At 48.8% G+C, this 25,069-nt stretch overlaps 1 protein-coding gene across 1 annotated transcript in view; it reads left to right on the top strand.

The window, feature by feature from the left end:
* The window catches only part of hpgd (15-hydroxyprostaglandin dehydrogenase), a 146,533-nt gene that overhangs the window by 32,761 nt on the left and 88,703 nt on the right, over positions 1-25,069 (top strand). The window contains exon 5 of the mRNA XM_072515777.1: positions 17,598-17,674. Coding sequence (XP_072371878.1) covers positions 17,598-17,674 — 77 coding nt within the window. The remainder of the gene's footprint in view (positions 1-17,597; positions 17,675-25,069) is intronic.

Here is a 25,069-nt window from a genome sequence, read left to right as displayed (position 1 = left end):
AGCATAATTCCTTGCAATTCGGAGCCTGTTTCAAACTATAATCCATACTGTCATGTATTGATGGAGTAAATAGAAACACTCCTGATCTGAAGCTATTTTCAAAATACCCTGCTCTCCAAACACTTTCGCTGAGAGACATTTGATGTAGACGCGAAAATGTTATCATTTTGTGCAGTTTCAATAGATCAGAGATTGAACTGGACAAGCCACATTAATACTGTGGCTACCAGGGCAGGTCAAAGGCTAGGAATCCTACGGTGAGTAACTCACCTCCTGACTCCCCAAAGTCTGCCCACCATCTACAAGGCACATGTCAGGGGTGTAATGGAATACTCTCCACTTGCCTGGATGATCAAGAAGCTTGACACCATCCAGGACAAAACAGCGAGCTTGATTGCTACCCTTCCACAAACATTCAAACCCTCCATCACCGACGCACAGTAGCAACCGCGTGCAACATGTGCAAGATGCACTGCAGTGGCTCACCAAGGCTCCTTAGGCAGCACCTCCCATACCCACGACCACTACCATCTCAAACAACAAGAGCAGCAGATACCTGGGAACCCCACCACCTAGAGGTTGCCCTCCAAGTAACTCACCACCCCGACTTTGAAATATATCGCCATTCCTTCACTGTCGCTGGGTCAAAATCGTGGATCTCCCTCCCTGCGGGCATGTATCCAGAGGCCACAGATCGACAAGAGGATCCATTACCATGGCGCCCGTGCAGTGACGAGGGGCAGGATCCAGCGGTGCTTCGGCATCCTAAAGATGCTGTTCACGTCCCTTGACTGCTCTGGTGGTGACTCCAGTATAGTGCTGGGAAGGTCACCAAAATAGTGGTGGCCAGCTGCCATCTCCACATCATCACGCAGCAGTGGGGCAACGTGCAGGAGGAGGGGATGAATGACGGGCCTCATCCAACGAGGAGGATGCGGGGGGGAGGGCGAGATGGGCAAGACGTAGGGCCCGGACAGGTATGAAGGCTTTATACAATGTGTACCATGGCCAATGTGCATGGGACGCTCTAATCGCCTCCAGGTTCACCAACAGGAGTGGGCGGGCGGGAGAATGACCAGATGCACGGCCATTACAACCCAGCTCCACAGTGGCCTGCCCCCACCCCCACCCACACTGCCCTTTACCCTCTACGTGACTCCTATCTGCCTCACTACTGGGTACAGCCCTGGGTTGGCAGTCGCAGCGGGTATGGTTGCGAACCCCTGAGACTCCCCTGCCACCTGGCGCTGCCAGTCCTGGAGATCCGCTGCCGTCTTGACCAGGGTGCATGCTCGTGCCATGGAGCACAGGGAGTGGACCACCTCCGACTGTGACTGCTCCATATGCCACCACCTTCTGGATGTGTACCACATCACCCAGGGACTGCGCCATTTCGCTCTGGAGCACCGGCGCAATGTCCAGGTGGCCCTGGCACATGGCGTCCTGTGAGAGGACAACCTTGTCCTGGGGCTCGGCCACCGCCTGCACAGAGTGCCCCATGCCTTGGACATCTTGACCAATGACCAAAATCTTCACCCCCCCCCCCCCCCCCCCCCCCACGTGCCTTGGGGAATCGCAACTCAGCAGAGTCTCACGTTTTCGCCCAATGCCGACCTCCACCCCAGTGACTGCGCTTTCTTTGGGCCCTGCGGCCACGCTGAGGGCCCACTGTTCTGCTGAAGATAGGAGCCGCTGATCCCGTGTGCCTCCTTCAGCCTTACCACACTCACAGCAGTTATGAGCAGCCTTCTCCGAGAGGGCAGGGGCGCCCAGCGATGCGACCAGTATGGGTAGGGCGTGTAGGGTGGTGGTTCGGCCGCCCTCTGGGTGGGGGTGGGTGGGGGGGGGGGGGGGTGATTACAGGTGTGTGGGACGGGTGTTGGTGCCAGAGGCTCAGTGCTGCCTACTCTCCCTGGCAGCCGCGAGGAGACCGTGCAATTTTTTCCTCCACTGCAGGCCTTCCCGGACGGTGTTGCCCATGGTGCTGACCACCTCTTCCACCCGCGTCCAGGCCTGGAAAACGGCAGCGGATGGCAGCCTCCTTCCCAGCCTGGTATACTGGCTCACCCGACTTCCTCCACGCCGTATGGCAGGGTCTCGAGATCCACATTGGTGAACTTTGGGGCCTTGCATATTGCTGCCAACTTGTCTGGGACAGTGTGTGTGAGGAGTGCAGTGTGGATATGCAGCTGTAGCTTATCAGCTTCCTGAGAGTCAATCACAAACCCATCGAATCCGGCACCGTTTCTCATTGGAATCGTTTAGTGTTCCACATGGTGCTGGTGCTAGCCCTTCAATGGTCGCTGAATCAGTCCAGATGTGGCACTAGTTTTGCTGTTGTAGAACTCCACGAGTCCGGCCCTGGCATCTACACTTAGCCTCGGGAACGGAGAATCCAGTCGATTAACTTTGCTTCTCTCCCTACAGATTCTGCCAGATGGGCATGTTTTGTTTTTATTTCTGATTTCTTTTGGCACCGTTGTTTATTTGGCCCAGATTCTCCTTCAATCAAACACCAACACCTTGGATGACTCACTTCATTTACGTCTTTTCCCTTCCACAAGTGACGTCAGTGTTTACCTGGCAGGGAAGAACATGACAGGTTGAATCAACGCTGAGGAATTTCAGCACCTTTAGGCTGTTGTTAGTTTTGAGCCGCTCTGTCACGGTGGAATCAGCGTCACATGGGCTTTGTGCCGTCCTGGAAGTGATTAAAGTTTCATTGCTGTTGCCATATCAGCTGCCTCGCCCTCCTCGGCAGGCTTTAGTCAGCCACTGTTGCGCTGTTTGTGCAACTGAAATGTGAAATTGGGAGCGGAGCAGCAGATTCCAGCTCAAAGAGGTCTTTGGCAATGCACTTTTCTGAGCACTTTCTCAATACACCAGCGAGCTGTGTCAATGATAGCGAGTCAGAACAGTGGAAGGCCGCCCCATTCGTGGCTAACCACTCATTCCCGAAGGTGGGAGGAGCGCAGGGATGCATTGGCCATCAGCAAAGTTCGCCAACTCGATCAGGCATGGCGCCAAATTAAATTTGACGACTAAAGGAAATGTGCCCAGAGCTTAGCACAGAATCCCTCTGTACCCACTTCATCCCGCCCTATCTACTCGTAGCAGAGCACGGAAGTTCTCCCATTTTCCTGGTCAATATTCATCTTTCAGGCAACACCACTGTAACAGATTAACAGGTCACTTCTCTCATTACTGCTTAGTGGGCCTTTGCTATGTCCACATTGGCTGACGAATCTACTTGCCTTTTTTGAAGTTCAGCCAGCTTGTTTAGTTGCGTTTGGAGTGCTGCATAAATACACACCGTTTGCTCTTTCCACTGTAACCGACTTGGCTCTGCGTCTCACTCAGACCCTCTACTCTCTGGATTCTGATCTCTTGCTTCCATTTTGCTCACAGTGGCAGAAGGCTTTGCAGTAACCTCACCCCACATTTAACAATTCTCTTAAACCTTTCCCCCTTGTTGCAGCTCCGCCACCTCGAAAAGCCTCCTTGGATTGGTGCAGCCAATACTCCCTTCTGAGTCTGAAGGTTGTGGGACGACACTTTGCTCCAGAACTTGCGAATTTACTCCAAGCTGACATTTCAGTCCAGGGCCCGGGGAGTATTGCGTCATTAGAGATGTCGTCTGGTGAATGAGATGTTAAGCCAACACCTGTCTGCTGAGACACAATTCAAAGAATAGTATGTCGGAGGCAACCATTTTGTCATTTAATCAGGACCACCAAATCACATCAACAGTATATTTAAGAATGATAGTGGACCATTGTGAAAAAAGTATTCATTCATGGGATGAGAATATCTCTGACAAGACCAGCGTTTAGTGCCCATTTCTGATTACGCTTCAGGAGGAGATGGTGAGCCTCCACCTTGAGCTGCTGTAGTTTATCTGGTGTAAGTACGTGCACAATGCTCTTGGGCAGAGCATTACAACATTTTGAGGCAGCCATGACGAAGGAATAGCAATATATTTCCAAAGTCGGTATAATGCGTGACTTGAAGGGTAACTTGCAGGTGGTCTGCCGCCCTTGTTCTTCTACGCAGTCAAAGCCACGGGTTTGGAAGGTGCCGTCGAGGGAAGCTTTGCAAGTGGCTGCAGTGCTGTAGATGATGGGTACTGAAGGTGGAGTAGTGGATGCGTAAGGTACGAATTGGCTTTCATATTTCCCTATGTAACTGTCAACTTAAGAAGTCAATGGTTGCAAAATGCTTTTTTTCTTCCAGTATAAGGGGATTGAGGTTCATGACCATGCGTCTTAATGACCCATTTAGTGTGCCCGTCAGTCTGTTCTCCGCCCTCCGTGATTCTTCGGTCCCCTGGGCTGAGAATCACATGGGTGGGGATTATTGCAGGTCGCACTAAACGTGAGCCTGACGTGTTGGACCCCGCGGTGGGCCAAAGGGGTAACACAAAGTCCATCCATGAGCCACCGTCCCAACCCCCCCCCCCACAATGCACTAGCTGCCCACCCCTCCTCAACCAGACCCCCAAAACGGGAGGGGAGTGGCAGGCCGCGGGCCTTCGCCATTGGGTCGCCCGCTCAAAATGACGGCCCAATATCAGGATTCCCTAGGGAATCCCTCGTATTCCGCACCATGCATACATTTGCATGGAAAGGGAGACTGAATTGCTCCCCAATTCACGCTCCCAGGGGGTTTGTAAATCAATAGAACCCAAACGGAGAATCTCGCCCAGTGTTTTCACAAGTGCTTCAAAGCTGCAGAACGTCCAACTAGAGTCTGCAATTGAAGTAAAGAACAGGGCATGATTCTCCCACAAAATGTATCATTTTGGCTGGGTTTGGCGGGATGATTGCCGTCGGATGTGATTCAGGCCGGTATTCACCCACACTGAGTCATATATTTGGAGCTTGGGGAGTTTCTCACTGGAAAATCACACACTCAGAATTTTTGTCTGCCGTGGGGAACTTTCTGCGTGCCATTTTTAAAGGGTGGGCGTTGGAGGGTCGCAATTTGTCCCCCCTCTCCCACCTTTAGGGCAACCCCCACCCTTCGGAACCCGTTTTGGGCTTCTCCCTCTATGCGCCCAGTGCAAAGGAACCGTCACCAGCTGCAGCACGGTAGTAAAACCGCGCCCTGTGTCTCCAATTAAAGGATCAGATGGATGTTAGCGGAAAAGGAGAATGGACTGGCCTGGAGATAATAATGTGGTGGGTAAACACCACATGGGCTGATTGGGCCAAATGATTTGTTTCAATGGTGCAATATCTCAAACACATTCAAGAATACGATGACATGTAAGCTCTTCTTGAAACGCTATTTCTTTCACCCACCTTTCCAAAGTAACCGTGCTACGATTCGAGCCAACCCGTGACACACTGATATTTCGGTACCGCAAATACGTTTGTGTAAATCCAAGTTTCCGTCGGCCAGACGAAATCGATGAAAAATTTCCTGTCTTAAATTTCGACATGAAATAACCACATCAATGATGGCTATCTTGTCAGTTCCTACTTGAACAAATGTAGGTTAATTCTCAAACGCTGTGGTTTTTCCAGGTTACAGACTAGCCATGATCTCATTGAATGGTGGAGCAGACCCAAGTGACAGGGCAGCTGACATTTCACACAGTTCCTCATTATATTGCCACAAAAGCTATTCTTCCCCTGAAGATTTTCTGCTCAGTCACGGTGTATGGAATGCAGTTGCCATCACACCCTCATTCCCATCTCTGACTGGAATGAAAGCTTTTTATAATGTTGTTGTGAATTCTGAGGCAAGTAGAAACATAGAAAACAGGAACAGGAAGAGGCCATTCGGCCCTTCGAGCCTGCTCTGCCATTCATTACGCCCATGGCTGATCTTCCAACTCAATAGCCTAACCCTGCTTTCCCCCCATATCCTTTTATCCCCTTCGCCCTAAGTGCTATGTCTAACTGCTTCTTGAAAACATACGTTGTGGCCTCAACAACTTCCTGTGGTAACAAATTCCACAGGCCGACCACTCTCTGGGTGAAGACATTTCTCCCACTCTCTGTCCTAAATGGTCCACCTCCTATCCCCAGACTGTGACTCCTGGCTCTGGACACGCCCACCATCGGGAACACCCTTCCTGCACCTACCCTGTCTAGTCCTGTTAGAATGTTATAAGTTTCTATGAGATCCCCCTCATTCTTCTGAACTCAAGCGAATACAATCCTGACAGATTCAATCTCTCCTAGTACGTCAGTCCTGCCTTCCCAAGAATCAGCTTTGTAAACCTTCAACGCACACGCTCTAGAGCAAGGACATCCATCCTCAGATAAGGAGACCAAATCTGCACACATTATTCCAGGTGTGGCCTCACTAAGGCCCTGTATAATTGCAGCAAAGAACAAATAACAAAGAAAAGTACAGCACAGGAACAGGCCCTTCGGCCCTCCAAGCCCGTGCCGACCATGCTGCCCATCTAAACTAAAATCTTCTACGCTTCCTGGGTCTGAATCCCTCTATTCCCATCCTATTCATGTATTTGTCAAGATGCCCCTTAAATGTCACTATCGTCCCTGCTTCCACCACCTCCTCTGGCAGCGAGTTCCAGTCACCCACTACCCTCTGTGTAAAAAACATGCCTCTTACATCTCCTCTAAACCTTGCCCCTCGCACTTTAAACCTATGCCCCCAGTAATTGACCCCTCTACCCTAGGAAAAAGCCTCTGACTATCCACTCTGTCTATGCCCCTCATAATTTTGTAGACCTCTATCAGGTCTCCCCTCAACCTCCTTCGTTCCAATAAGAACAAACCGAGTTTATTCAACCGCTCCTCATAGCTGATGCCCTCCATACCAGGCAACATCCTGGTAAATCTCTTCTGCACCCTCGCTAAAGCCTCCACATCCTTCTGGAAGTGTGGCGACCAGAATTGAACACTATACTCCAAGTGTGGCCTAACTAAGGTTCTAAGTAAGGTATCCCTGCTCCTGTACTTGAATCATCTCACTATCAAGGCCAACATGCTATTTGCCCTCTTTACCGCCTGCTGTACCTGCATGCTAAACTTCAGTGACTGATGTACAAGGACATCCAAGTCTCATTGCATATTCCCCTCTCCTACAGTCTGCCTTCTTGTTTTTGTTACCAAAGTGGATAACCTCACATTTCTCCAAATTATACTGCATCTGCCATTCAATTGCCCACTCACTAAACTTGTCCAAATCACACTGAATTATCTCTGCATCCTCCTCACAGCTCACGCTCCCACCCAACTTAGTGTCATCTGCAAATTTGGCGATATGACATTTCGGTCCCTCATCTAAATCATTCATATATATTGTGAATAGCTGGAGTCCCAGCACTGATCCCGGCAGTACCCCACTAGTCACTGCCTGCCAATTTGAAAAGGACTTGATAATTCCTACTCTTTGTTTTCTGTCTGCCAACAAGTTTTCTATCCATCTCAGTACTCTCCCTCCCCATGAGCTTTGATTTTACAGACTAACTGTTTAAGCAGGACTTTGTCAAAAGCCTTCTGAAATGCCAAATATACCACATCCACTTGCTCCCCCTCGTCAACTCTACTAGTTACATCCTCGAAGAATTCCAGTAGATTCATCGTTAGAGTACATTATTGTAAATTGCGAGGAGTAAATGTGGTGAGATTCACGAACTTCACCGGTGCCATAAACCAGCTGCCACAGTGCACTATCAATCATTTTGTTCAACCGTCTGAGATACATTTCACCTCCAGGGCGGACATGCACAATTGCAACCTGCACCCTGACATTGAGATGCCATAGAGGGAGTACAGCGGAGATTCTTTATGCTGATACCAGGGTTGGCAGGTATCAGCATAGGGAGGAGGGATTGGTTTCACTGCGCCTGAGATAAGGGAAACTTTCTTCACTTAAAGTGTAGACAACCTGTGGAATTCTCTACCACAGAAGGCTGTGGAGGCCAAGCCACTGAATGTATTCAAGGAAGTGGTAGATAAATGTTTAGATTTTAATGGCATCAAGGGGTATGGGGAGAAAGCAGAAATATGGCATTGAAATCCAGGACCAACCATGATCATATAGAATAGCAGAGCAGGCTCAAAGGGCCGAATGGCCTATTTTTCAGACTCAGAATCCATCTTCTTGTCGTCCATCAGACGTCACATTCAGCTTTTAAAAAATGCTTCAAAGTCTACTCTGAAGCGAATGTTCCAGGTTTTATTCCCACGCCAGGAAATTGGCACATAATCTAAGATGACATTCCAGTGCAGTATTGAGGAGATGCTGCACTGGTTTGACTAAATCTTTAAACCCTCAGGTGGATGTAAAAGATTTCTTGCCGTTTTTTCAAAGAAGAGAATGGACACCTCTGGGTCTTCTGGGCAATGGTTATCCTTGGCCCAACACGAGCAAATAGACGGATTAACTGGCCAATTATCTCATGGCTGTTTGTATACTGCTTGTTTGTAAATTAGATGTGGCATCTGCCTACTTTGAATCGAGTTCTCTAGTTACGAAACACTTCTCAGGACATGGAGGGCACACAGTTCCTTCACTGTCTCTGGGTCAAAATCCTGGAACACCCTCACAGCTCTGTGGGTGCACCTACACCATATGGACTGCAGCAGTTCACAAAGGCAGTTCACCAACAGCTTCTGCAGGGCAATTAGGGATGGACAATAAATGCTGACCTAGTCAGTGACACCCACATGCTGTAAATGAATAACAAAAATGCAACGTGCTATCTAAAAAACAAGCTGTTTCTTAAATTCACTCCTTTGCTAAGGAGCAAGCAGGAGACTCATTAATCATCTCAAAAGGAAGCGTTTGTGGCTCTTTGTCATTTTATTCTTTTGTTTACGTCGACCAACTAGACAGTCAAACTGTGCACAGCAAGACGCCACAGGCTAACTGAGGGTGATGACCAAATAATCTGCTTTGGGTGGCATAGTTTGAGGGATAAATGTTGGCCAGAACCTCCTTGTTTTTATACTCTGCCTCTATTTCTAAAGCTCGTGATCTCACTTATTATTCAATAGCCTGTTAAACCTGTCCTGCCACTTTGACAGGTTTAACAAAGAACTCCGGGGCGGAGTTTGTAAGGAGCATCCAGGAGGGCTTCTTAAAACAATATGTAGACAGTCCAACGAGGGAAGGGGCGGTACTGGACCTGGTATTGGGGAATGAGCCCGGCCAGGTGGTAGATGTTTCAGTAGGGGAGCATTTCGGTAACAGTGACCACAATTCAGTAAGTTTTAAAGTACTGGTGGACAAGGATAAGAGTGGTCCTAGGATGAATGTGCTAAATTGGGGGAAGGCTAATTATAACAATATTAGGCGGGAACTGAAGAACATAGATTGGGGGCGGATGTTTGAGGGCAAATCAACATCTGACATGTGGGAGGCTTTCAAGTGTCAGTTGAAAGGAATTCAGGGCCGGCATGTTCCTGTGAGGAAGAAGGATAAATACCGCAATTTTCGGGAACCTTGGATAACGAGAGATATTGTAGGCCTCGTCAAAAAGAAAAAGGAGGCATTTGTCAGGGCTAAAAGGCTGGGAACAGACGAAGCCTGCGTGGAATATAAGGAAAGTAGGAAGGAACTTAAGCAAGGAGTCAGGAGGGCTAGAAGGGGTCACGAAAAGTCATTGGCAAATAGGGTTAAGGAAAATCCCAAGGCTTTTTACACGTACATAAAAAGCAAGAGGGTAGCCAGGGAAAGGGTTGGCCCACTGAAGGATAGGCAAGGGAATCTATGTGTGGAGCCAGAGGAAATGGGCGAGGTACTAAATGAATACTTTGCATCAGTATTCACCAAAGAGAAGAAATTGGTAGATGTTGAGTCTGGAGAAGGGTGTGTAGATAGCCTGGGTCACATTGAGATCCAAAAAGACGAGGTGTTGGGTGTCTTAAAAAATATTAAGGTAGATAAGTCCCCAGGGCCTGATGGGATCTACCCCAGAATACTGAAGGAGGCTGGAGATGAAATTGCTGAGGCCTTGACAGAAATCTTTGGATCCTCACTGTCTTCAGGGGATGTCCCGGAGGACTGGAGAATAGCCAATGTTGTTCCTCTGTTTAAGAAGGGTAGCAAGGATAATCCAGGGAACTACAGGCCGGTGAGCCTTACTTCAGTGGTAGGGAAATTACTGGAGAGAATTCTTCGAGACAGGATCTACTCCCATTTGGAAGCAAATGGACGTATTAGTGAGAGGCAGCATAGTTTTGTGAATGGGAGGTCGTGTCTCACTAACTTGATAGAGTTTTTCGAGGAGGTCACTAAGATGATGGATGCAGGTAGGGCAGTGGATGTTGTCTATATGGACTTCAGTAAGGCCTTTGACAAGGTCCCTCATGGTAGACTAGTACAAAAGGTGAAGTCACACGGGATCAGGGGGGAGCTGGCAAGGTGGATACAGAACTGGCTAGGTCATAGAAGGCAGAGAGTAGCAATGGAAGGATGCTTTTCTAATTGGAGGGCTGTGACCAGTGGTGTTCCACAGGGATCAGTGCTGGGACCTTTGCTCTTTGTAGTATATATAAATGATTTGGAGGAAAATGTAACTGGTCTGATTAGTAAGTTTGCAGACGACACAAAGGTTGGTGGAATTGCGGATAGCAATGAGGACTGTCAGAGGATACAGCAGGATTTAGATTGTCTGGAGACTTGGGCAGAGAGATGGCAGATGGAGTTTAATCCGGACAAATGTGAGGTAATGCATTTTGGAAGGTCTAATGCAGTTAGGGAATATACAGTGAATGGTAGAACCCTCAAGAGTATTGAAAGTCAAAGAGATCTAGGAGTACAGGTCCACAGGTCATTGAAAGGGGCAACACAGGTGGAGAAGGTAGTCAAGAAGGCATACGGCATGCTTGCCTTCATTGGCCGGGGCATTGAGTATAAGAATTGGCAAGTCATGTTGCAGCTGTATAGAACCTTAGTTAGGCCACACTTGGAGTATAGTGTTCAATTCTGGTCGCCACACTACCAGAAGGATGTGGAGGCTTTAGAGAGGGTGCAGAAGAGATTTACCAGAATGTTGCCTGGTATGGAGGGCATAAGCTATGAGGAGCGGTTGAATAAACTCGGTTTGTTCTTATTGGAACGAAGGAGGTTGAGGGGAGACCCGATAGAGGTCTACAAAATTATGAGGGGCATAGACAGAGTGGATAGTCAGAGGCTTTTTCCTAGGGTAGAGGGGTCAATTACTGGGGGCATAGGTTTAAAGTGCGAGGGGCAAGGTTTAGAGGAGATGTAAGAGGCATGTTTTTTACACAGAGGGTAGTGGGTGACTGGAACTCGCTGCCGGAGGAGGTGGTGGAAGCAGGGACGATAGTGACATTTAAGGGGCATCTTGACAAATACATGAATAGGATGGGAATAGAGGGATTCAGACCCAGGAAGCGTAGAAGATTTTAGTTTAGATGGGCAGCATGGTCGGCACGGGCTTGGAGGGCCGAAGGGCCTGTTCCTGTGCTGTACTTTTGTTTGTTATTTGTTTTTTGCTGCAATTATACAGGGCCTTAGTGAGGCCACACCTGGAATAATGTGTGCAGATTTGGTCTCCTTATCTGAGGATGGATGTCCTTGCTCTAGAGCGTGTGCGTTGAAGGTTTACAAAGCTGATTCTTGGGAAGGCAGGACTGACGTACTAGGAGAGATTGAATCTGTCAGGATTGTATTCGCTTGAGTTCAGAAGAATGAGGGGGATCTCATAGAAACTTATAACTTTCTAACAGGACTAGACAGGGTAGGTGCAGGAAGGGTGTTCCCGATGGTGGGCGTACATTCCTGTGCTGTACATTTCTTTGTTCTTTGTCTTATATACTTCAATGAGATCTCCTCTCACTTTTCTATACTCGAGAGAGTAGAGGCCTAAACTGCTCAATCTCCCTTCATAAGGCCGCACGGTAGCACACAGTGGCTTGCACTGTGGCTTCACAGTGCCAGGGTCCCTGGTTCGATTCCCCACTCTCTGTGCGGAGTCTGCACATTCTCTGTTTGTGTGTGGGTTACCTCCGGGTGCTCCGGTTTCCTCCCACAGTCCAAAGACGTGCAGGTTAGGTGGATTGGCCATGCTAAATTGCCCTTAGTGTCCAAAAAGTTTAGGAGGGGTTATTGGCTTATGGGGATAGGGTGGAAGTGAGGGCTTAAGTGGGTCGGTGCAGACTCGATGGGCCGAATGGCCTCCTTCTGCACTGTATGTTCTATGTATAAATAAAATTACAGCACAGGCCCTTCGGCCCTCCCAGCCTGCGCCGATCCAAATCCTTTATCTAAACCGGTCTTCTATTTTCCAAGGATCTACTTCCCTCTGTTCCCCGCCCATTCATACATCTGTCTAGATGCATCTTAAATGATGCTATCATGCCCGCCTCTACCACCTCCGCTGGCAAAGCGTTCCAGGCACCCACCACCCTCTGCGTAAAAAACTTTCCACGCACATCTCCCTTAAACGTACCTGCCTGTGGCCTCCTCTTTCACAACCATTTACAAACTACTTGTTGATTTCCCAAGGTGTTAGACTTTGACTCTGGTTAATTATATAAAGGATCGAGTCTCATCCCTCTCAATCCTGGGGCGAGATTCTCCGACCCCCCCCGGCCGGGTCGGAGAATCGCCGGGGGCTGGCGTTAATCCCGCCCCCACCTGTTGCCGAAGTCTCTGGCACCGGATATTAGGTGGGGGCGGGAATCACGCCGCGCCGGTTGGCGGGCCCCCCCCCCGCGATTCTCCGGCCCGGACGGGCCGAAGTCCCGCTGCTAAAATGCCTGTCCCGCCGGCGTGGTTTAAACCACCTCTCTTACCGGCGGGACAAGGCGGCGCGGGCGGGGTCCTGGGGGGGGCGTGGGGCGATCTGGCCCCGGGGGGGCCCACCGATCCGCGGGCGGGCCTGTGCCGTGGGGGCACTCTTTTCCTTCCGTCTTCGCCACGGTCTCCACAATGGTGGAGGCGGAAGAGACTCCCTCCACTGCGCATGCGCGGGAATGCCGTCAGCGGCTACTGACGCTCCCGCGCATGCGCCGCCCGGAGATGTCGTTTCCGCGCCAGCTGGCGGGGCACCAAAGGCCTTTTCCGCCAGCTGGCGGGGCAGAAATTCGTCCGCCGCCGGCCTAGCCCCTTAAGGTTGGGGCTCGGCCCCCAAAGATGCGGAGCATTCCGCACCTTTGGGGTGGCGCAATGCCCGACTGATTTGCGCAGTTTTGGGCTCCAGTCGGCGGACATCGGGCCGTTTCCGGAGAATTTCGCCCCTGATTTCCATTTAAGTCAATAGGAATGAAAATCATCTCAAATGTCACCGGTTCTCACAATCTTCTCCAAAAAACCAAAATTACCCACAGCAGGTCAAAGCCAAGTGTTATCTTTAGGTAAGGCAGGCTAAGAGGGCAGAATAATTCGATGCAGAACTGATCCAGTTGTTTTTCAACCCATCCATTTTGTTCCTATTTTTACTATTTGTTAGGTCTTCTTCAAATTAAGTGAGAAATGAACTCATTGAACCTTATAAATTCTTGAGGGGTTGACAGGGTAGTTGCTGAGAAAATTGTTTGCCTCGCTGGGTGTCTGGAACTTGGAGCTGGTCATTCAGGACTGAGACTAAAAGGATTGACGATATTTGGAATTCTCTAACTTAGAGAGCTGTGGATTCTGAGTCACTGAACATAATTACAATAGAGATAGATATATATTGATAGATATAGATCTTTGACAAAGAGTCATCCAGACTCGAAACGTTAGCTCCCTTTTCTCTTCACAAATGCTGTCAGAACTGCTGAGATTGTCCAGTATTTTCTACATATTTATATATATATATAAGCAGCATTGTGGCAGTGGGCAACACGGTGGCACAGTGGTGCCTCACAGGGCCAAAGATCCAGGTTTGATTCCAGCCTTGAGTGACGATGGCCTGTGTGACATTTGCACTTTCTCTTTGGATGTCCTCCACATGCTCAGGTTTCCGCCCACAGTCCAAAGATGTGCAGATTAGATGGATTGGCTATGCTGAGTTGCCCCTTAGTGTCCAAAGATGTGCCGGTTAGGTGGAGTGACAGGGAAAGGGTGGGGGAGTGGGCCTAGGTAGGTCGGCGCAGCCTTGATGGGCTGAATGGCCTCCTTCTGCACTGCAGGGATTCTGTGGATTCTTCTATGGACATTTGGATGCATGGAGAACTATTGGGTCATGATCTCCCGGACGTTCATGCCTCCACTACAAGTGCATCGACACGGACTATTGGGAGACTGATGTTGAATGCCGTGACCTTTTGGAGGCTACCTGTTTGGAAGGGCATTGGAAGAAGGAAGCAGAAATGCAAACGTATGACTGCCGCAAAGTCTTCAGGGATGCCAAAAGGCAATAGCAGACTAAGCGGGCCAGCTGGCGGATGTGTTCACGGACATATTCGACCTCTCCCTACACCGTCATACTTCAAGAAGACCACCATGATACTGGTGCCAAAGAAGAACCGGGCAACATGCCTGAACAACTGCCATCCAGTGGCCTTGACATCAATCATTATGAAGTGCTTCGAGAGATCGGTCATGAGACATATCAACTCCATACTCCCAGAATGCCTAGATGCACCTCAGAATGCCTAGGGGCTGTTTAGCACAGGGCTAAATCGCTGGCTTTGAAAGCAGACCAAGGCAGGCCAGCAGCATGGTTCAATTCCCGTACCAGCCTCCCCGAACAGGTGCCGGAATGCGGCGACTAGAGGCTTTTCACAGTAACTTCATTTGAAGCCTACTTGTGACAATAAGCGATTTTCATTTCATTTCATACACTGCAATTCGCGTACTGCCACAACTGTTGCATAGCAGACGCCATTTTCCTGGCCCTACACTCATCCCTGGAGCACTTTGACACTCAGACTCCTATTCATTGACTACAGCTCCGCCTTCAACATCATAATCCCATCCAAGGTCTTATCAAAGCTCCAAACCCTTGGACTTGGCTCCTCCCTCTGCAACTGGATCCTCGACTTCCTGACCCATAGACCACAATCCGGAAGGATAAACAACAACACCTCCTGCACAATAATCCTCAATACCGGGGCCCCGCAAGGCATGTACTTAGCCCCCTGCTATACTCCCTATACACACACATCTGTGTGGAAAAATGTGGTTCCAACTCCATCTACAGGTTTGCTGATGACACAACCGTAGTGGGTCGGATCTCAAACAACGATGAGTCAGAGTATAGGAGGGAGATAGAGAACCAAGTGGCATTATGTAATGACAAAATCTCTCCCTTAATGTCAGCAAAACTAAAGAGCTGGTAATTGACATCAGGAAGCAAAGTAACATACACACCCCTGTCTGCATCAATGGTAGCGAGGTGGTGATGGTTGACAGCTTTGAATTTCTAGGTGTGCACATCACCAACAATCTCTCCTGGTCCACCCACGTCAACGCTGCGACCAAGAAAGCACAACAGCGCCTATACTTCCTCAAGAAACTAAGGACTCTTAGTTTCCACATTGACTCTTGCCAACTTTTACAGATGCATCATAGCCTGGTATGGCAACTGCTCGGCCCAAGACCATAAGAAACATCAGAGTCGTGAATACAACCCAGTCAATCACGCGAACCCGCCTCCCATCCATTGACTCTGTCTACATCTCCCGCTGCCTTGAGAAAGCGGGCAGCATAATAAAAGACCCCTCCCACCCGGCTTATTCACTCTTCCAACGTCTTGCATATTGGGCAGGAAATACAAAAGTCTGAGAACACGCACTAACAGATTCAAAAACAGCTTCTTCCCCGCTGTTACCAGACTCCTAAATGACCCTCTTATGTACTTGACCTGATCTCTTCACACATCTTCTCTACTGAGTAGTATTACACTCCTGTATGCTTCACCCAATGCCTCTGTTTATGTATTTACATTGTGTATTTATATATGTCCTATGGTTTTTTTCATGTTGGAATGATCTGTCTGGACTGTACGCAGAACAATACTTTTCACTGTACACGTGACAATAAACAAATTCAAATCCAAAGCTCAGCTGGCTGAGAAGAAGGGCCCTGAGAAAGCAGAGGCCAGCAAAACCTGCACCCTCTCAGCTCACTGCTGCAAGAGGGACAGCCAGGTCAGAGCGGGGAATTCTGCGCCACACCAGATAATGCTCAGTACACGGTGAACACTGGCACCTCGTGAGATGGAAGGCTGACGGAAAAACAAGTAGAGAGCCAAGGAAATGTGGGGATAGTTCAGGCAGGTGAAGTTGATGTCAAAGATCAGCTGTGACCACATTGAATGGCAGAGCAGGCTTGATGGGCCAAATCGCTTACTCGTCCTATTTCTTGTGTCCATCTGCTCCTCTGTCCACGTTTCTAATGGGAACTGCTTGAGTAAAGTGGTTATAGTGCAGTTCCACTCTCTAACATGTGGTGATGTTGCACCAAACATTGCTTTGGTAGTTTCCGATACAGATCTGCATACCAGAATCCTGCATGGAACAACATAGAACTGACAACATGGAAACCGGCCATTTTCCCCATCCAGCCTGTGCTTGTGTTTAACTGTCACATGAGCGGTATGCCTGATCCCATGTGGCTGACCATCCCTCCATCACTTTATTCCTCTCATCTTCAACCCATCTTCTGATAATGCATTACACCCTCTTTTGTGTCAGTTTGTTTCTCTCGCTCTCTGTCTCGCCGAGCAGAAACTTATAGCCAAGTTCCGCACACATGAGTATGGCATCAACCGGGACCTTGGATTCACGTCGCATTACATTCATCCCCCCACCATCTGGCCTGGGCTTGTGAAATCCTACCAACTGTCTTGGCTTGAGACAATTCACATCTCTTTAACCTGTGATTATCCCTCTCTCCAGTCGCTCGGTCTGGACCTGTAAAGACTTAATTACCTGCAAAGACTTGCATTCAAAGTATCGTCTTGCATCATTGACTTTGTCTATATTTGTGTTTCTGGAACCCACCTCTTCATTCACCTGAGGAAGGAGCTGCGCTCCGAAAGCTAGTGATTCAAAACAGACCTGTTGGACTTTAACCTGGTGTTGTAAGACTTCTTACTGTGCCCACCCCAGTCCAACGCCGGCATCTCCATATTAAATCTTCTTCGTTTAGTGTTGTATCTGTGTTGCCATGGCTCAGACCTTGTGCCATCCCTTTGTAATCTGAAAAGTTTCTATCAAATCCCCACTGTTCTAATTGATAATAGAAGAGATTGAGGATTGTGTGCAGATGCGAGATCTCAGAAGCACACATGCACACAGTAGGAGAATTATACTGCACGGTGTCAGAGTTGTATCGTCAGTCATTGGTGTTTGTATGTCAGAATTTCCAGTTTTACGATTCCTCCATGGCCTTACTTTCACTATCTCGGAACTCCTTCTTATGGCCTCTTGCACATGCTAGATTTTTATTGCTCCACCATCGCTATACCCTCAGCTGCCTAGGTCCACAGCTTTTGATTTCCTTCTCACCATTTCTCGACTCTTGTGCTGCACAATACTCATTGAAATCTACCTCTTTCGCTCACCGACATCAATATCTCCTCCCGTGGTCTGGGGTTAATTGTGTTTCATAACGCTTTGAGACGTTTTACTACATTAAACAAAAACTATATAAATGCAAGTTGTTGTTTAATCCATTCTAGTCTGTTTTTTTTTGTCTCTATTTCTGTTTAGGTTTATTCCCAGCCGCACACGGGCCAGTGTATACAGCCACGAAACATGGCGTGGTGGGATTCACCAGGGCTATTGCAGTGAGTACTCCCGAGCCATTCTTTTCTCCCAATCTCACTCTTATCTCTGGTTGCCTTTGCTGTTCACATTTGGCTGTGGTGAGGTGGAACCAGTATTTTTAGTGTCGTTATATTTTTTGTGTTGCAAAACAACTTTGTGCCCCAGGACGATTCTTGATCAGTAAGAGAATCAAAGGTTGGGGGGAAAGGGCAGGAAAGTGTATTTGAGGAATGTCAGATCAGCCATGATTCTATTGAATGGCGGAGCAGGCTTGAGGGGCCAAACAATCTGGTCCTGTTCCTATTTCTGATAGCCTTATGATTTTAACCAAAACTGAGAGCATTTGTGAGCAGGTTATTGCTAAGTGCTGCTTGATAGCACTGTCAACAACCCCTTCCATCTCTTTGCTGATGATCCAAGCATAGACTGAAGAGGTGATAACTGGACTGACCAAACCTGTCCTGCTTTTTGTGGACAGGTCATGCCTGAATAATTTTCCACATTGCCGGGTAGATTCCAGTGTTGTGGATGTCCTGAAACAGTTTAGCTATGGGTATGGCTAGTTCTGGAGGACATGTCCTCAGTACGACAGCTGGGATATTATCAGAGCCCTGAGCCTTTGCTGTATCCAGTGCAGTTAGTCATTCCTTGAGATCACATTAAGCAGCTGAAGACTGGTCTTGAAGATGCTGGGGAGGTCAGGAGGAGGCGGAAGTGAATCGTCCGCTTGACACATCAGGCTGAAGAGGGTTGGAAATTCTTCAGCCTTGTCTTTTGCACTGATGTGCTGAGTTCTGCCATCCTTGAGGCTGAGGATAATTGTGGCATCTCCAGTTAGTTGATTCATAAAAATATAACATTCAAAAAAGGAGCCGGCGTAGGCCATTCAGCGCTTCTAGCTCACTCCACCATCCAGTAAGATCATCTACATCATCAAAGTGGCAAAGTGGTAACAAGCAGGATAGATAAAGCAACTAGTAGATGTAATATACTTGGATTTCCAAAAAGCATTTGATAAGGAACTATGCAAAAGGCTTCTTAGTAAAATAAAAGCCCTTCAAGTTGAAATCACGGCAAAGTGCTGTGAAGCCTTGTTATTTATGTCTTGTTTGGATTACAGGCTGCCTATGCTCTGCAGAACTTGGTTGTTTCCATCCCGTCACATTTTCTCCCAAAAAGTCCAGCGGTGCCTGGTTTTGATGAGACTGACTTGTCAACTTTGCCAAATGTAACCAACACAAAAACATCCCTGAGGCAATTAACCCTGAGTAGTAAATGTGTTTGTCTACGCCAGAGGGTGGGGAGCCTGTGGAATGCGCTACCGCAGGAAGTTATTGAAGCCAGAACATTGTATGTTTTCAAGAATTAATTAGATGTAGCTCTTGGGTTAAATGGATCAAATTTTTAAACAAAGGGTGGTGCAAGCCTGGAACCCGCTGCCAGGGAAGGTGGTGGAAGCAGATACAAGAGTCACTTTTATGGGGCATCTTGACAAATACATGAAGAGGATGGTAATAGAAGGATATGGTCCCCGGAAGTGTAGGGGTTTTTAGTTCAGATGGGCAGCATGGTCGGTGCAGGCTTGGAGGGCCGAAGGGCCTGTTCCTGTGCTGTAATGTTCATTGTTCATAGAATCGTAGAATTTAGAGTGCAGAAGGAGGCCATTCGGCCCATCAAGTCTGCATCAGCTCTTGGAAAGAGCAGCCCACTTACGCGCACACCTCCACCGTATGCCCGTAACCCCATAACCCAGTAACCCCACCCAACCTTTTTGGACATGAGGGCAATTTATCATGGCCAATCCACCTAACCTGCACATCTTTGGACTGTGGGAGGAAACCTGAGCACCCGGAGGAAACCCACGCAAACACGGGGAGAACGTGCAGACTCCGCACAGACAGTGACCCAAACCGGGAATCGAACCTGGGACCCTGGAGTTGTGAAGCAACTGTGATAACCACTGTGCTGCCATGCTCCCCTGTTCTTTGATATAGGAGGAAAGCGGGAACAGGTTACTGAGTTGGATGATCAGCCATGATCATATTGAATGGCGGAGCAGGCTCGAAGGGCCGAATGTCCTCCTCCTGCTCCAAATTTCTACGTTCTTGTATATAGAAAGCAAGTTTCTAGTGATGCTGTTTATTGTTCGTGGTTGTGTTTATTCACCTGTTTAATCACCGAAGACCTTTGACCTCATTTTGTCGATTCAGTATTTCCTTTACAATCGGGCGCTTCGAACAAAGGGCAACTTTACTTCTGTGTACAGTTCTCCAGGATAGTCACATGTTCGAATCACTTTGTAGTCTGGTGATGCTAACCAGCTGTAAATGTTCCCTCACTTCTGTCATGCAATTTGACCTCCTGAAACATTTCCATTGGCTTCAGCAGTTTTACATGTAACACAAAGATTGACACTGGGCCAAATGTTGGCTGCTTTATAATAGGTTTTACCTTTGAGCAACTGATTATCTGACACAGGCGGAAAACAATGTTACAAACCTATTGCAGCAGAGGGTGTTGGGGGAGGGAATGATATATTGTCACGGATAGAGGATTGGCTAAGCAACTGGAAACCGGGGAGTTGGGATGAATAGATCATTTTAATAATAATACCTTTATTGTCACAAATAGGCTTACATTAACACTGCAATGAAGTTACTGTGAAAAGCCCATAGTCACCACAATCCGGCCCCTGTTCGGGTACACTGAGGGAGAATTCAGAATGTCCAAATTACCTAACAGCACGTCTTTCGGGACTTGTGGGAGGAAACTGGAGCACCCGGAGAAAATCCACGCAGACAGAGGGAGAACATAAATTATCCCAGGAACGCCCACTTAACCTTTTTGGACACTAAGGATAATTTATCACGGCCAGTCCACCTAACCCGCACATCTTTGGACTGTGGGAGGAAACCAGAGCACCCGGAGGAAACCCACGCAGACACAGGGAGAATGTGCAGACTCCGCACAGACAGTGACCCAAGCCGGGAAACAAACCTGGGACCCTGAAGCTGTGAAGCAACTGTGCTAACCACTATGCTACCGTGCTGCCCAGTTTACTGTTGGGATTGTAAGGGGAAAGTTTATGTGGGGATGGATGTTCCCGTCCCCCCTCCCGTTTTCTGGGACTATATATGTTTAACATTTGTTTGTTTGCTTTTGGGGAAGGCTGCCTGGAGTTCAGGAGATGTCTCTGTTTGGGTGGGGGAGACTAACGTCAACAGCGAGCCTTCCTCCTTGAGCTGAGGAGTGGCGGGGCGGGGGGGGGGGGGGGGGGGTGTCGGTAAGTGCCTTTGGGCAGGGGCAGCTGCGTAGCAGGTTATGCTGGTGAACGGGAGTGAGGTGATGGGGAGAAGGCGAGAGGGGTGGCCGGGGAGGGGGGGCTGGGGGAGGGGGTTGTTGCCACGTGGCAGGGCGTGAGAGATGACATGCTCATAGGTGGAGAAAGGGGCCATCTGGGATGGACTAGGTGTAGGGTGGAATTAAAGAGGCGGGAGTTAAGTGGGGAAGACAGTCGAGGGGATTTGGGGCATATGCCTCCGGTAAGGCTGGTAACGTGGAACGTTCAGGGATTGAATGGGCCGGTGTTCGCGCACCTCAGGAGCTTGAAAGCGGGGGTGGTCTTTCTGCAGGAGACGCACCTCCATGTGAAGGGCCAGGTTAGGTTAAGGAAGGAGTGGGTCGGGCAGGTTTTTCACTCAGGGTTTGTTTTGAAATTGAGTGAATGGCGATTTTAATGAGCAAAAAAATGGGATTTGTGAGTGCGAAGGAGGTCAGGGATCCGGGTGGGAGATCTGTGATTGTGAGTAGGGTGTTGGAAGGGGCACTGATGGTGTTGGTAAATGTGTATGCCCCAAATTGATAGTGGAGGTGGACAGGGAATATTTGAGGATGCCCACCATGGAGGGATTGGCGAGGAGGAAAAATGTTGCAGGGACAGTTTGACAGGCTGACAACGGGGAGGGTGTTGGGCAACTGCGTAGGGCAAGGTGGGTGCTATATAAGTATGGGGAGAAGGCGAACAGCATGCTGGCGCACCGGCTGTGGAGGCAGGCTGCATCCAGGGAAATATTGAAGATACGGACTGGGGCTGGGTATGTGGTGTCAGAGCCAGGGTAGATAAATGAGGCATTTAGGGAGTATTACCAGGGACTTTATGAGGCAGACCCGGGAGGAGAGGAGGGGTATATGCAGCGTTTTCTGGAAAAGCTGGAATTTTCCCAGGTGGAGGAAGCAAAGAGGCAGGCATTGGAGGAGCCCCTGGGGCTGAGGGAGGTGCTGGATAGTATCAGGGGTATGAAGTCGGGGCAGGCCCCTGGGCCGGATGGGTACCCAGCGGAATTTTAAAAGGAATTTGCAACGGACCTGGTACCACATCTGTTGGGGGAGTTTTATGAAGCACTGGAGAAGGGGAAGTTGCCGGAGACGATGACGCAGGCAGTAATCCACACTAATCCTGAAAAAGGGGAAGGACCGGTGGAATGTGGACCGTATAGGCCCATATCACTATTGAACATGGATGTGAAAGTATTGGCTAAGTTGTTGGCGGGGTGGATGGAGGAGTGTGTTCCGGGGGTGGTGGCAGAAGATCAAACAGGTTTTGTGAAGGGCAGGCAGCTCGCGGGTAATATAAGACGGCTATTAAATGAGGTGATGAATCCGTTGGAGGCTCTGGTACCGGAGGCGGTGATGTCCATGGATGCAGAGAAGGCATTTGATCGGGTGGAGTGGCGGTACTTGTTCGAAATTTTGGGAAGGTTTAGTTTAGGCCAAAATTTGTGGCATGGGTACGGTTGCTGTATGTGGCACCAAGGGTGAGGGTGAGGACGAATGCTATGAGCTCACAAAGATTTGACTTACACAGGGGTATGAGGCAGGGTTGCCCGCTATCGCCACTGCTGTTTGTGCTGGCCATAGAGCCGTTGCCAATGGCTCTCATGGGGTTGGCAGAGTGGCGGGGGATTATGAGGGCACAGAAGAGGCATCGGGTGTCGCTCTGTGCCGATTACCTCTTGCGGTATGTTTCGGATCCTTTGGAGAGTATGGGAAGGATTATGGGCCTGCTGGGGAGGTTTGGAGGGTTCTTGGGGTACAAGCTGAATGTAGGGAAAAGCGAGGTATTCCCGGTGAATGAGCTGGCACAGCAGACTAATTTAGCGGGGATGCCATTTACGATAGCGAGGGATAGGTTTAGGTATTTAGGCATTCAAGTAGCGAGGGAATGGACGGGCTCCATAATTGGAACTTAACAAAGCTGCTGGAGGAGGCTAGGGAGATCTTAAGAGGTGGGATACACTGCACTTAACGTGGTGGGGAGGGTCCAAGTGGTGAAAATGATATCCTGCCGAGGTTCTTGTTTATCTTTCAAGTTCTCCCGACCTTTATACCAAAGGCCTTTTTCCGGGAAGTGGACACGATCATTTCTGACTTTGTATGAGCGGGGTAGGATTCGAAGGTGGGGAGGATCCTGCTGCAGAGGCAGAGGCAGCAGGGGGGGTTTGCGTTGCCGAACTTGCTTCATTATTATTGGGCGGCAAATGTGGACAAGATGCGGTAGTGGTGGGAAGGAGAAGGGGTAGAGAGGGCTAGCGTGGAGGAGGAATCGTGTAAGGGGTCCAGTTGGAGGGCTATGGTGACGGCAGCGTTGCCAATGGCTCCATAGGTATTCAAGGAGCCCAGTAGTGCAGTCCACGGTGATGATATGGAATCAGTTGAGGAGGCTTTTTAGGGTGGAAGGGACGTCGGTGCTAACGCCGCTGTGCGAGAATCATGGGCTTGAGCCGGGTGGGGGGGGGGGGGATAGTGTATACAGGATGTGGAGGGAAGTGGGGCTGGTCAAGGTGAGGGATCTGCATTTGGAGAAAGGGTTTGCCAGTCTGGACGAGTTAAGAGAGAGGGTAGAGCTGCCGAGGGAGAATGAGTTCAGGTATCTGCAGGTTAGGGACTTTGCACAAAAGGTCTGGAGGGGGTCCCCAGGTTGTTGGGATGCACCCTGCTGGAGCGACTGCTGGTTCCAAATGGGGAAAGGGACGGAAGAACTGGGGATGTATACAAGTGGCTGGGGGAGCAGGGAGACGAGCGGAGTTGGGAGGGGAGATCAATTGGGGAATATGGAGTGAGGCACTGCGTAGGGTAAACAGGACCTCCTCTTGTGCAAGAATGAGCCACATACAGTTTAAGGTGGTGCACACAGTGCATATGACTCGGGCGAGAATGAATGGGTCCTTTCAGGGGGTAGCAGATGAGTGTGAAAGGTATGGGCGGAGGCCAGTGAATCACATGCACATGTTTTGGGGTTGCAAAAAATTGGGAAGATTCTGGGCGGGAGTGTTTGTGGTTTTAGCAAGGATAGTGGAGGAGGAAGTGGACCCGGACCCTTTGGTGGCGGTATTTGGGGTTTCAGAGAAGCCAGAGCTTAGGAAGGCCGATGTCGTGGCCTTCGCCTCTCTGATTGCACGCCGGCGAATTTTGCTGGCGTGGTGGTCGGCAATATCTGCAGGTTAGGGACTTTGCACGAAAGGTCTGCTTTAAAAGACAGCACTTTAGCCCTGTGCTAAACCAGCCTCTTGGATGAGCCTGATACAGTATGTCATGTGAGAGTACCTGTAAGAAATGAATGTTTGAGAATTTGTTTCTTGGGGGGAGGTTTCATGTGAGGGTACCTTTAAGAAATGGGTGTTTAAGATGTGTACCTTTAAGAAATGGGTGTTTATCAGTGATGTCAGAGTATGGGTGGAGCTGGGCTGTCTGTCAGCTTTTTACTTTCGTTTTAGGCTGTTTGCTGCAGGGTGTGTTTTCGTTTCGTTTTCAGAGCTGCATAGCTGCAGTCACACCCAGAATATGTATGAGTCTCTCTCTCTGTATTCTAAAGACTGTAAATCGATCCTTTGGTGATTTAAAACTAATAACTGCTCTCAGTAGTGACGTTAACCTGATGTGCTTCTGTTTCAAGGTTTTTTTAAGACTTCTGGATGTTAAAAGGACAGCTTAAGGATTACTTAGTGTTGTATTCTTTGGGGGTTATATTTGAATTGATGGTTGCTAAGATGTTCACTGTATATTTTAAAAAGGTTAACTTGAGTTCATAGAATAAACATTGTTTTGCTTTATAAAATACTTTTCCATTTCTGCTGTACCACACCTGTAGAGTGGGCCGTGTGCTCCCCATACGACAATCTATCAAAGGTTGTGGGTCAGGTGAACTCCATGATACACTTTGGGGTTCTCTAAACCCTGTTCCATAACAAATTGGGGCTCAAGGGGGATAAAAGTATATCTATTGGATGGCTCAGTGAACTTTAAGACAGTGAGGGGTGAGCATATTGTGGGTGCTTTTTGGGAGTGTTATTTTAGTTTAAGTAGGGAGTGCGTTGTGAACAATGGCACTTTCAGAGGCTCTTACATTTTTGGGGGTG

Source organism: Scyliorhinus torazame, chromosome 9 (assembly GCF_047496885.1).
Source record: "Scyliorhinus torazame isolate Kashiwa2021f chromosome 9, sScyTor2.1, whole genome shotgun sequence".
Classification (NCBI taxonomy): Eukaryota; Metazoa; Chordata; class Chondrichthyes; order Carcharhiniformes; family Scyliorhinidae; genus Scyliorhinus; species Scyliorhinus torazame.
This window is presented reverse-complemented; position numbering and strand designations above follow the sequence as displayed.